This window comes from Heptranchias perlo, chromosome 2 (assembly GCF_035084215.1).
Source record: "Heptranchias perlo isolate sHepPer1 chromosome 2, sHepPer1.hap1, whole genome shotgun sequence".
NCBI lineage: Eukaryota > Metazoa > Chordata > Chondrichthyes > Hexanchiformes > Hexanchidae > Heptranchias > Heptranchias perlo.
Window position 1 is genome coordinate 127,639,158 of NC_090326.1, and position 13,974 is coordinate 127,653,131.

Consider the following 13,974-nt stretch of genomic DNA (forward strand, 5'->3'; position numbering starts at 1 on the left):
CAATACGATTTCCATTTAAAGTAATATGCATATAATGCTCCTTTTCAGAAATGCCACCTTGTCATATTTAGTATAGAAATAATATTTTAGTAAATTCAAGTGTCAAATATTTCTTCAGTTTCTACAAGTTTCCAAAACTGCAAATTTATTGGTAGAGTCATAGAGAGTCATAGAGTTATACAGCACGGATAGAGGCCCTTCGGCCCATCGTGTCCGCGCCGGCCATCAAGCCCTGTCTACTCTAATCCCATATTCCAGCATTTGGTCCGTAGCCTTGTATGCTATGGCATTTCAAGTGCTCATCCAAATGCTTCTTGAATGTTGTGAGGGTTCCTGCCTCCACAACCCTTTCAGGCAGTGAGTTCCAGACTCCAACCATCCTCTGGGTGAAAAAGTTCTTTCTCAAATCCCCTCTAAACCTCCCGCCTTTTACCTTGGATCTATGTCCCCTTGTTATAGAACCCTCAACGAAGGGAAAAAGCTCCTTAAGTCATCTTAATTTCTTGAGGAATGTGATGTAGTCACCAAGTTAAATTTCGTCTGTACGTAATGTTCAAATTTCAAAATTGTGAGGTAGAAATTCCTGGACTTTGGGGATATAAAGTCACCATGATTTGGGCAGATGGGGAAGGATTGTGGGACAGGAGTCAATTTCCCACCTCTTCTTACAGCTTGTGAAATTCCGAAGGGGAAAACGGGTGCTTCTTGCATCCATCAATTGCCCATGTCAGAAGAGGTGGCAGGATGACATGACCCATCAGCAATCCCACCAGTTCTGCCCCCATTGCCCCTAACAGAAAGTACACTTGAATGATGCAGGTGTACTTAGTCTGTCAGGATGGCATCCTGGAGGAAGTGGGGCCAACATATCAGGTTTCTGAACAGCAACTGATTGCTGCATTACTAAGGAATATCTGCACAAAGGTCAAGGAGAATCTTCAGTCAGAATGGCAAGCTCCATTACTAAATTCCTCGGTCTACATGGGATGGATAAGTGGCACAGGTGAAGTCCCCTTTATGCTACTGACCCCGTCCTGGAATTTGGAACGGATTCAGTCCTAAGGCAGACTGGTGGGCACCACACTTCAAGTGACACAGCAGCCTGCCAGTAATTTTGAGGATTATGTTTGCAGCATTGTCATTTTTCTTTTAACTAGCAGCCTATTGGTTTCATCTTTCTCTAGTTGAAAACTAAGTTACTTTCTGGATCATCATTAATCCAGAAAAAAAATTACAGAACTGCACTGGCACATAAATACGCATAAGGAATTAAAGTTAGTTTCTACGGTTGAGGTAACAGCTAACATGAAAAAATGTATGAACACTAGCCCATAATACGATTGATACAGTACCAATATTTCAATATTCAATAAATTGCACCTTACCTTTCAGTTCTGTAATCTGAGTTTGGATTCCAAATTAATGGAATGAAACCACCTCTTCCGATCCTAGCTGACTGTAAACATCTCCATGAAATGGTGTGGGTAGACGCAACCCAGCACTTATAGGGTGCCAATTTCACAGCATAAAACTGTCCATAACTTAACAAAAGCTGGCCGTTATACTTAGAAGGACAACTGTAATGGGAAATAGAAAAAAATGACCACTGGTGCAATATACTGTTCATTTATGAATTTAAGTCCAAATATAAGAAAGGTGAGGGTGAGAAACCAGGAAAGTATAGACCTGTTAGTGTAACATCTGTTGTAGGGAGGTTATTGGTATTTATAATTAAGAACAGAGTGACTGAGCTCTTAAAGAAATTTCAGCTGATTAGAGAGAGCCAACGTGGATTTGTACGGGTAGGTCCTATCTAACTAACCTAATTGAATTTTTTGAGGAAGGAACTGAAGTAGTAGATAGTGGTATATCTATGGATATAGTTTATAGAGACTTCCAGGAGGCATTTGATATGGTTCCACATAAAAGAGACTGTTAGCTAAAATTAAAGCTCATGGATTGAAGGCAAATTATTGACCTGGTTAACAGATTGGTTAGGCAGTAGACAGAGAGTAGGGATAATGGGTATGTAGTCGAAATGGAAGGAAGTAACAAGTGGTGTCCCACAAGGATCTGTGCTGGGGTCTCAACTATTCACTATATTTATTAATGACTTAGATGACCCAATAGGGCACCATATATCCAAGTTTGCCGATGATACAAAGATTGGTGGCATAGTAAGTAGACGGGAACATAAAATTACAAAGAGACAATGATTGGGCAAAACTGTGGCAGATGAATTTCAATGCAGGTAAGTGTGAGGTCATCTATTTTGGACCAAAAAAGGATAGATCCGAGTATTTTTAAAATGGTGAAAAGCTAGGAACAGTGGAGGTCCAAAGAGATTTAGGGGTCCATGTATACAGATCACTAAAATGTAGTAGTCAGGTACAAAAAATAATCAAAAAGGTTAATGGAATGTTCGCTTTTATAACTAGAGGGCTAGAATATAAAGGGAAGTTTTGCTACAACTATACAAAGCCCTGGTTAGACCACATCTGGAGAACTGTGTACCGTTCTGGGCACCGCACCTTAGAAAGAATATATTGGCCTTGGAAGGAGTGCAGCTCAGATTCACCAGAATGTTATCAGGGCTCTAAGGGTTAGGTTATGAGGAGAGATTACATAAACTAGGTTTGTATTCCCTGGAACATAGAAAGTTCAGGGATGATTTGATTGAGGTTTTTTGGATTTTGAAAGGAACTGATAGGGTAGATAAAGTTTCTCCGCTGGTGGAGAAGTCTAGGACAAAGGAACATTACCTTAAAATCATACCTAGGCCATTCAGGAGAGAAATTAGGAAACACTTCTTCACGCAAAGGGTGGTAGAAGTGTGGAACTCTCTCCCACAAAAAGCAGTAGATGCTTGCTCAACTAACAATTTTAAATCAGAGGTCGATAGATATTTGTTAGCCAAGGGCATTAAGGGATGTGGAGCCAAGGCGGGTGGATGGGGTTAGGATACAGGTCAGCCATGATCTCACTGAATGGCAGAACAGGCTTGAGGGGCTGAATGGCCTACTCCCGTTCCTATAATGTTGGAACTCAGCAACTAGAACTATGGTCATGCTACATCGTACCTTGAAATATTTGTTATTGTCACGGGATGCAAAAATATTTCCTTTTGAAGCACTGAAATCCCTCATCTTGAGTACAAAAATTCACCAAAATATATAAATTGAAAAAAAAAGCAGTGATAGTTCTTAACTTACCTATTTTTTGAAAGAAACCCAAAGAGAAAGTCTCCTGTTAAATATATTTAAAGCAATTTCAAGAAAACTTAAGTCATTAGTGATGTAAGTACACATGTAATACAAAACATTTCTAGTTATGGGAAGGAACTTGCAAGGTTTCAGCAAAAAAAAGTTAAATATTTTAGCTATCATACTACTCAACAGACAGATGAGGGAATTATTAAAAAATCAGTTTCATGCTTCAGAGAATTTTGATGACGTGCATTCAAAATAACACAAATCCTTTTATTACATACTTATAATGAAAAACCAGCCAACAGCAATGGTGTGCCAAATTTAAAGCAAGCTTTGATATCCCATATTAGTCAAAATAATTAGGAAATTACTTGCATCATCTCATCAAATAAAGCACTCACTTTACACTAACAAGACCAACTGATGTCATTTTACACCATGCTAATTCACTAAATCAACAGATTATTCACTAAAACAACTCACCATCAAAGATCAATTAACAAGTGTTAACATAATCCACACTGCAAACATTTTCTGAGATTTAATGATATACAGATGTAAATTTATTCACATGATTCATCACCTTGCTGTGTCCACACTCCATTCTAAGTCCACATACCATTCTAAGTACATGTTAACTCACTAAGGGTATATTTCACAAATTGTACCTTCAGGGTTTGCTTTCAGTGACAGTGGCCTTTCTGCAATAAACTGGAAAATAAAATGATTTAATGTTTATCACAGATGTAGGAAAAAATATATTTTGATTTATTCAGTTACTAATTAGTTCAGAACACAAAATAATTCAAGTTTTTAAAAGTTCAAATAAAAAAGTCCTACCTTATTTCACAGTGAAGTATTCTTCAATGTCCATTCGTCTTTGTAGAAGCACCGAAAATTAACTTGTGAAACTCAAAACGTTCAACTCAAAATGATTAATTGTGCTGTCAATGTGCCTTAATGGTCCTTAGAGTGGTGTAAAAACAATTCTTGGTGATAACAAACACCAGAAAAATCCACTGTGCTCAGCCAAACATTTCCATGTTAATGTTATTAGTTCATGCAGCTTAAGTTAAGTGATCCACTGCATTTACACAACTCTTAAAGACCACAGGAATTCTGATTCTAATCTCAACAATTTTCTTACTTTGAAGTAAATAATAGAACTGGAATTTGGCTTTTTTCTTTAAATGGACAAATTAATTCTTTAGAAGTAAAGTTCAGTAATATAAATTTTCAACTATTCATGTGGTCTTCAACAGACAATGCACAGAGGAACAGATTGTGTGTTGGTACCTTTACTTAACATAAGATGTATTGAACTTGAATTAATTCAGGTAGTGGAAGATCAAGAAAGCCTAACATCCCCTCAGTCTGCACAGACCTTCAGAGATTAAGAGATGGGAAAACAAGTAAATACAATTTTAAAAGGAAGGGCAAGGTTACTGTAGTTTTAAACATTTTGTTTTTGAATTGAGTTGTGATGGTTACATTCATAACTGGTGTATGGGTGCTTTTTTGTGCATATATGTCCATGTTTATGTCACAAAGCACTCACACAGTCTCACATGCACTTCCAGAATCTGTGAAATAAAACTTCTGATTATATGAGAACTATAATTGTATGAACACATTAACACAGCATTTGTTGTAATCTACAAGGCTACGGACCAAGAGCTGGAAAGTGGGATTAGGCTGGGAAGCTCTTTTTCAGCCAGCATAGACACAATGGGCCAAATGGTCTCCTTTTGTGCCGTATATTTCTCTGGTTCATTTCTCTCGAGTGGGAGGAATTGTATATTACAAAGAAAAACAGGAGATAGTTTGGGGGAGAATTATCTCGAGTTCCCATATCATTCCACATTCTATGCCCAGGCATTCTATTTTCACCATACACATTAGCATCCTCTCTCAACATTGCAGTACAATTTGCATTGTGCTATATTATACACATTATTATAAAACATTGCCCTAATACATGTTCTCACACAGAACATTACATACATTACTGATTTGCTCTTGAGTTCTTTTTAATCTTTGCAGTTCAGGAGTGTCAGTAACAATGCTAAATCCTCTTCCCCGGTTCTTTTCAAAGTCTTCTTTGTATTTGGCCTGGAAGGAAAAGAAAATGTAATTCAAAGTAGCATATCCAAGTACACAACTTAATTTATTTAGCTGTGTCTTTGTTTAAATAAAGATACGTAGACACAATTTTATTGGCTTTCACATAAAAAATAATTTTCACACTGATTTCTGGGATGCAAAAAATGTGCTAATATTCTGAAGACTTATTTGTGTACTATTGTCAGGGCACTATAATTGGGTTTATGATCTTCAGAAAAAAATATCTGGCAAACCTTTTATTTTGTGATGCAATGACACAAATCTCAACAAAACGCACCAATTAATCACTTGGGCATGGCATCAGAGTCCTCGTGCAGCAATTGGTAAATCAAAATCTGAAAACAAAATTCAGGCAGTGTTATACCCTTACCTAGAAGAGACACCCAGTAAAAAAAATATACTACTCCAACAGATGAGCAACTCAGCTAGTATGGATCATGGACGAAGCAGCCGTATTTTTTGGCCACCCGTTTTTTCGTTTCACTGCCACAGTCTATAGTGACCAAACACCAAAAAGACAAATATGTTTCCAGGACTGATTTTTTAAATCTGATTTTATGTATTGCACTATTTATTGGAAGCCAAACTATGTATTGATCGAGCTAATGTAGATCAGGAAGTAGGCAGTAATGGGCAAGCGGGACGTGGTGTGGAATAGGCAGCAGAGCTTTGGATGAACTGAAGTTTGTATAGTGTGGAAGATGGAAGGCTGGCCAGCAGAGTATTAGAATAGTTGAGTCTGGTGGTGACAAAGGCGTGGATGAGGGTTTCAGCAGCAGATGGGCTGAGGCAGGGGCAGAGACGGGCGATGTTACAGAGATGGATGTAGGTAGTCTTTGTGACGCAGAGGATATGGGGTTGGAAGCTCAGCTTGGGGTTGAACCGGATGGCAAAGTTTTGAACCATCTCAGACAGTAGCCACGGAGGGGTATGGAATTGGTGGAAAGACTACAGAGTTTGTGGCTATTGTCAAAGATGATGGCTTTGATCTTCCCAATGTTTAACTCCATGAAATTACAGGCCGGAATTTGCTGGAACGGCGTGATGTGCGATTTACATCGTTGTTCGGATATTTGCGCTCTCTGTTCATCTAAAAATAAGCACTTGAAAATAGTTTTGCTATTAAACCGTATCTCAAAAATATTCCAATGGTCCTATTCCAGGCCATCTGAAATTATTTGAAAAAGCAAACTCAATTACTGCTGCAGCCTGAGCAAAGAGTGGGAATTGCAGGCACTCCTGCAATTGTTCCTTCCCATCAGTTAATAGAATAGGCGCCTGTTGGAAGAATATCTGCTCCAATCCTAGACTTTTCAGACAGGTTGAGACCTGAGTAAAAGGTTAATAAAAAGTACAAACTACAATTTTATAGGTAATGTTGTTGTGAAATATGTAATCTTTATTTCTTTATTATGTGACAAACCTTTATTTGCAAATTACTTTCCTCGAGTATAGTGGTCTGGTTGAAGAGAAGAAATGGCAACTGAAAAAAATATTTTGAGCAAATTGAGTGGTTCAGTTTATGAATTTTGTTAGATAATCCTCACTACTCATAGTTCAGAGTTCTGATTTTATGCTGTTTACCGAGTATAAAATTTAAGACAATCAAAGAATGTGATGCCAAAGCACTGTGGTGAGGCAGAAAGATTCCAGTGTCTTGGGGCATCAGTGAAAGGTGGAGGTATCAAGGTCTGCCAGAGAGTGTGTTAGGGACAGAGGGTCCTAGGGAGTGACAGCACTTCCTAACTTTCTCATGCATACTGGCAATACAAACTGGAAATTCAGGAAATTTGATGCCTCTTCATCCAATTTTTATCTCTAAAATGTAAAAAAAAAACTGCCTATAGTTAGGCCATCTACATCCTGTCACTTTGTCTAGTTAATGGGTAATTTTGGGATCCTATGCTGCGGGTTTTCTGGGATGACTGATCTCCCTCACAAATACAAGATCCTTACTCAAACCTATCTGTTCCAGCCCTAATCCCTTTAGCAAATCAGGAGGAGGGAGGTCTCAATGAAGATTGAAAATATGTTTCCTTCAGGCATTTTATTTTTAAGCTCATCCTTTGCAAAAAACAGATCTCAGTCAAAATAGATAGCCCCAGGGAAATACTGCACTGTAAATGTATGTACAATGTGCACACAAAATAAGAGCATGCAACATTTAGGCTGTTTGTAACAGTACCTGACACATTATTTTTATATTTATTCCATACACGACAATCTAGAAAACTTGCAAACAGTGACCGACAACTTCAAAAAAGCTAATAACTCAAAACCAAGCAATTACACTGAAAGTGCAGTGGGATAGAACTTAGCTATAGGAATATACAAATTTTCCTTCATTCGTATCAAGGGGAAAAAATGTCAATATACATAAGCCTGAAGAGGTTACAAGTGTTAGATCCTAGGGGATCTGAGCAAATACCTACCACATTAAATTTTGGAATTTTGACACATTATTCAGTGCACTTTCCAGTATTTTGAAGTCTGTAATGAACACGATGTGTGGGGGAAGGGGGGGATTTGGAGACAAGTTCCTCCGAGAATGTTTGAATTTTTCTTTTAAAAAATGATGCCTTCTGGTCAATGCGACACACCTTTGCACTTCACAATTGATGTTTTTTTTTAAAAAGATACAAAATCTAAGAGAAATAAGTGACATCTGGGTTTTCAACAGAATAACTGGATCAGCCAGCTCAACAGTTGCTGTCTCTTTCCCGGCATACACACTTTACCCTCTCCAACCACCACTCAAATCACAGAGGCATCTCTCACCTACCAGACCTCACAGATCATGCAGTCGACTCTTCTCCCTCTCCACCCTCAACTGAACTCAACACTCTTCCCCCTTCGCCCCCCAGTTCACGATGACATTCTTCTCCCCCGACCCATTTCAAGCTAGCATTCCCCACCCCACCAGTCCAAGCTCGAGTACCACACCTGGTTTATTCCCCCTCTCTGCCCCTCAGCACCTTTCCATTGCTCTTGCCCAAGTCTTGTTGCTGCGGTTGTAAGCGGAAGCGAGTGAATGTGGTTGCATATGCAGGAATTCTGAATCCTCAAGAGATTGCAAGAATTCAATAGCTGTGAAGCACTTTGTGATGTCTTGAGGACAAGAAAGGTGCTTTATGAATGCCGTTTATTTTTGAACCATGCACACCAAACAATCAGCCATTAACATATACATGCCTACAAACACACAAACTTGCAAAAATAGCCATACATAAACACATATGCATTTACAACCCAAAACTAGTTCAAAAAATTCAGAGGCAAAAACTAAATGTATTCCAAGTAGCAACTAGGAAAAAATATCAATATTTTAATAGTTTCATTGAGAAAGTATAATAATTTTTAAATATATTTTTCAACCACATAAAATAGAGAACAGAACGCATTCAACAGCAGAAATGGGCAACAATCCATTCTTCCCAGAAAAAGGAAGTAACAGAAGTGGGGATAGTTTAACTTGTTTGCAATGTAAAATCTAGTAGACTATAAATAGTGAGCACCAAGATACATTCAGCTTTGGTGCCCTGGAGTGCAAGTGACGAAAGCAGAAATATATTTATTTATTTTCTGTGTGCGGGAGAAACAGCAATTGTTAATTTTCGAGAGAGCCAGGATCAAATAGGATACAAAAAATGTCCAAATTGTTTTCAAAATAAAATTTTATGATTTATAAATGATGAGCAGCAAAGTACCTTCAGCTATGAAATCCTTGGAGTGAGCAAGCATGCTGAAGTAGGTTCAAAGCTTGACATGGATGGAGGAAGTGTGCTTTGCAGGCAGTACCCATTACAGCATTACCTTACCAACTGAAATAAATGTACTGGAACATTAGAGTTGTGACTGTAGCCTCATCTAGTGTCTCAAAGGTGACAAACTCAAAAAAAAAATCAAGGATTTTAAAATTATACCATCAGATGCCTTGTGGTATTGCTCAAAGTGAGTCAGAGATCTCTCAACAGCACAAAAAAGCTGTTTGTGCTGAGTACTTTGAAGGCATGAAATTGTACAAGGAGAAGAAGAAACAGAATTGGGAGGTTCAAAGGTTTCTGTAAGGATTCAGTTAGTTTCCTGACATGTTTTACACACCAAGTAACCACCAGCCACAATGGCTTTGTTCCAATTCATTATTTACTGGAAACGCTCAAAAAGGAACCCTGAGTATATCTAAACCAAATTATAAAATCAGCAAAAGAAACACAATTAGAAGGTTTTAAAAGCTCCTCTAAGCAGCCAGCAGGTAGACTATCAGGTTAAATTATCAGGAAAATCAGGAACCCCAGAGCACACAAGACATGAAACTACAACCTGAGCAGAAAAACATTCGAAATGCAACTTAAAGGCACCAATTGTTTTCCTTGATTTGTTTTTAATCAACTGCAAGCAGGCAACAGGCAAAATGGTGTTGGGCTGAGCTCAAAGAAACTGAAGGCAAGAACAGAAGTAATGAAAGAAAGGTAGCCGTACCGCCTAGTATGGTAGGACTAAAAATACAGTAAAGGAGGCATAAGTGTGGGTGGAGGGGGTTTAGCTTCAGTAGTGTGGAGGTATGAAGTATTGGGGAAGGATGAAAAGAACAGTGGGGCTGTAGGAAAAAAAACTGGTCCTAGCAAGTGAGAAAAAGACTGACGGAAATGGGTAGAAAAAGTTCAGTGATGGGAAGTGTTGAAAGGTTCGAAAAGGAGAGTTAGGTGTTCCCGAGAATTTGGTGGTGGTGAGCACAGAAGAGTTTTGTGGGGTAAGGTCTGAGCATGAAAGAAGGAATTAGTACAGTTATAATTAAAATAATGGTGAGGGAAAAGGTAGGGAGCAAAGTTAAAAATAAAAGCCCCAAAATTTCCAAGGCCTGTGACATAAAACTGCTGTTACCTGGGTGGTTGGGAGGAGAAACTGGTTAGGCCACGTCCCAGCCCCTTTATCGATCTGTCAAAAATTGTGTCAGAAGCGGGAGTGATCATATAACACCCGACATGTTTCCCGTCATAGGGTCCCAGCAAAGCCAGGCGCAAGGGACATGCATCCCTGGCATCCAACGCTGCTCAGGGCCTCAGATGGGCATTTAAAATTTAAACAGTCAGTTTTGCAATACGTTCCATCACAGAGCAAATCAACTGCATTACAGAAAACAGCCTAATGACAAACGAGCCAATTAATTTTTTTTTTAAACTGCTGCTGCTCCCAGTGACCACAGGCTGAATTGCGCTGCAGCAAGGCTCTGCCTGCGAGTTCCATCCCCCCACTCGAAGGTGGAACCCACAACAGTGAATGATGCGGGCACCCCACTGCACTATATAAATGTCCTCCTGCCCAAGGTCTTCCCAGAATTTCAGGGCTGCACAACACTGTGCTGGAAAGCCTACTTTAGTTATTTAAAGTGCTAATGCTGCAATTGTTCATTAAGTGCTTTAACTTATTAAAACAGGGCTCACTGCTGACAAAGTGGTTTGTAGAGACCCACCCTAAGAAAACAGCCCCATTACTGCCGTCTTGGGTGTCAAGTTCTTTACAGTGCTTACTGCACTTTTACACAAAGTAGAAAGAGCATATTAAGAGTAAGCGCTTTAAAACAAAACTTAAAGCTAGCCCCCAGGTTATGGCCGGGAACACAGCCATTGCATTTTTTTTGGGAGTGGGTCTTCAGTGCAAAAAGGAAGCACTGGTAGGATGAAGGAGGGAAGGGGGAAGGCTACTTGGAGAGGGCTCAGCAATGGGAGAGGCAGCATGGGGAGTTCCAGGCAAGAGGCCCACGTCTTCTTAAACACCTCTCCCATACCTCCTCCATCCTCACCTCCAACAAGTGCAAGAAGCTCACGGAATATTTTGTCACTAAGATTGAGAACATCTGTTCAGCTGCTTCTGCCGTTTCCCTCCCTTCCCCTAGCCCAACAAGCCAAACTTCCCCTAAGGTTCTCCCCTGCCCTAGCCTTGAACTCGCATCTTTCTCTAGTTTCTCTCCTATTTCCCCTCATACCCTCTTCCAAGCTCATCATGTCCATGAGACCCACCTCCTGCTCCCTCGATCCTATTCCCACCAAAATGCTGACCAACCAACTTCCTTTCCTGGCCCCCATGTTAGCTAATATTGTAAATGGTTCCCTCTCCTCAGGTACTGTCCCTCTCCCCTTCAAATCTGCTGTCATCACCCCCCTCAAAAAACTCATCCTTGACCCCTCTGTCCTTGCAAACTACCACCCCATCTCCAACCTTCCTTTCCTCTCAAGTTCTTGAACGTTTGTTGCCTCCCAAATCCGTACCCATCTCTCCCGCATCTCCACGTTTGAATCCCTCCAATCACGTTTCCTGCCCTGCCCACAGTATTGAAACGACCCTTATCAATGCCACAAATGACATCCTATGTGACTGTGACCGTGGTAAACTATCCCTCCTCATACTTCTCGACCTGTCTGCAGCCTTTGACACAGTTGACCACACCATCCTCCTCCAACGCCTCTCCTCCATCGTCCAGCTGGGTAGGACTGCCCTTGCCTGGTTCCATTCTTATCTATCCAGTCGTAGCCAGAGAATCACCTGCAATGGCTTCACTTCACGCTCCCTGACCATTACCTCGGAAGCCCATAAGGATCTATCCTTGGCCCACTCCTATTTCTCATCTACATGCTGCCCCTCGGCGACATCAACCGAAAACACAATGCCAGGTTTCACATGTACACTGATGACACCCAGCTCTACCTCACCACCATCGTCCCTGATTTATCACACTGCTTGTCCGATATCCAGTACTGGATGAGCAGAAATTTCCTCCAACTAAATATTCAGAAGACCAAAGCCATTGTCTTCAGTCTCCATCTTAAACTCCGTTCCCTAGCCACCGACTCCATCCCTCTCCCTGGCCACTGACTAAGGCTGAAACAGACCGTTCGCAACCTTGGCCTCCTATTTGACCCTGAGATGAGCTTCCAACCACATATCCGCTCCATCACCAAGACCGCCTACTTCCACCTCCGTAACATCATCCGTCTCTGCCCCTGCCTCAGCTCATCTGTTGCTGAAATCCTCATCCATGCCTCTATTACCTCTAGACTTGACTATTCCAATGCTCTCCTGGCCGGCCTCCCATCTTCCACCCTCCATAAACTTGAGCTCATCCAAAACTCTGCTGCCCATATCCTAACTCGCACTAAGTCCCGTTCACCCATCACCCCGATGCTCGCTGACCTACATTGGCCCCCGGTCCGGCAATGCCTCAATTTTAAAATCCTCATCCTTGTTTTCAAATCTCTCCATGGCCTCGCCCCTCCCTATCTCGGCGACCTCCTCCAGCCCTACAACCCTCTCAGATCTTTGCGCCCCTCCAATTCTGGCCTCTTGCGCATCCCCAATTTTAATCACTCCACCATTGGTGGCTGTGCCTTCAGCTGACTAGGCCCTAAGCTCAAATTCCCTCCCTAGACCTCTCCATCTCTCTACCTCTCTCTCCTCCTTTAAGTCTATAAAATAATGAGGGGCATAGATAAGGTAGATAGTCAAAATCTTTTCCCAAAGGTAGGGGAGTCTATAACGAGGGGGCATAGATTTAAGGTGAGAGGGGAGAGATACAAAAGGGTCCAGAGGGGCAATTTTTTCACTCAAAGGGTGGTGAGTGTCTGGAACGAGCTGCCAGAGGCAGTAGTAGAGGCGGGTACAATTTTGTCTTTTAAAAAGCATTTGGACAGTTACATGGGTAAGATGGGTATAGAGGGATATGGGCCAAGTGCAGGCAATTGGGACTAGCTTAGTGGTATAAACTGGGCGACATGGACATGTTGGGCCGAAGGGCCTGTTTCCATGTTGTAAACTTCTATGATTCTATAAGACGCTCCTGAAAACCTACCTCTTTGACCAAGCTTTTGGTCACCTGTCCTACTATCTCCTTATGTGGCTCGGTGTCAAATTTTGTTTGATAACACTCCTGTGAAGCACCTTGGGATGTTTTACTACATTAAAGGCGTTATATAAATGCATGTTGTTGTTGTTATTATAGGCCTTCTGCAGGTGGCACTTTAAAAATAACAGTGCCATTTCCCTTGGAGATGGAGATGGAAGCACTCAAGCAGAAATTAGTTTGAGCATCACATATAAAATGTTATAGCTAATCCATGCTATATGCAAGACTTCTAATATATTTTGAACAGATATCCCATAGTGTTGCTCAAGGTGGGTTGGGGGACATGGCAGTACTGAGGATGAGTTCAGCAGCACTATGAAAGAGGATGATCTTGGGGGTTTGCAGATTCAGAGGGTGGGGAGATCTTGGCAGCACTTGATGGGGGAAATATTGTAGAACTTGTGAGCATTGCATGAAAGTGACCTTGGGGTTTGTTAGCAGTGGGGTGGGGAGACAAAATAAGTGTCACAAAAACTGGAGGGTATGGATTTTTTTTTTAAAAAGTACTGAGATGATGAAATATCTCGGGGTGGGGGGGGGGGGGGGGGAAGTATGAGGAGCAAGCCAAATAGCAATCACCACAGCAGCAGCAAGGAAGAATGCAGCCATAACAGGAATACAAAAAATGACCATGCCCATAGGAGGATGGGGAAAAGCAGCCACAAGACCAACACAACAGGCTGGAGGCTCAGGAGGAGTAGAGAAAGAAATTGTGGACACCGTGAAGCAGATATGGCTATAACA

The 13,974-nt window shown here is 41.0% G+C and overlaps 1 protein-coding gene across 3 annotated transcripts in view; it reads right to left on the minus strand.

Moving 5' to 3' along the window:
* The window catches only part of nebl (nebulette), a 352,049-nt gene that overhangs the window by 145,614 nt on the left and 192,461 nt on the right, over window positions 1–13,974 (minus strand). For 2 of the 3 annotated variants that reach the window (XM_068007103.1, XM_068007102.1), the window contains exon 4: window positions 5,214–5,321. In XM_068007103.1, coding sequence (XP_067863204.1) covers window positions 5,214–5,321 — 108 coding nt within the window. Of the gene's footprint in view, window positions 1–1,385; window positions 1,926–5,213; window positions 5,322–13,974 lie in introns of those variants that run through there. The other variant, XM_068007096.1, reaches the window with a different exon arrangement.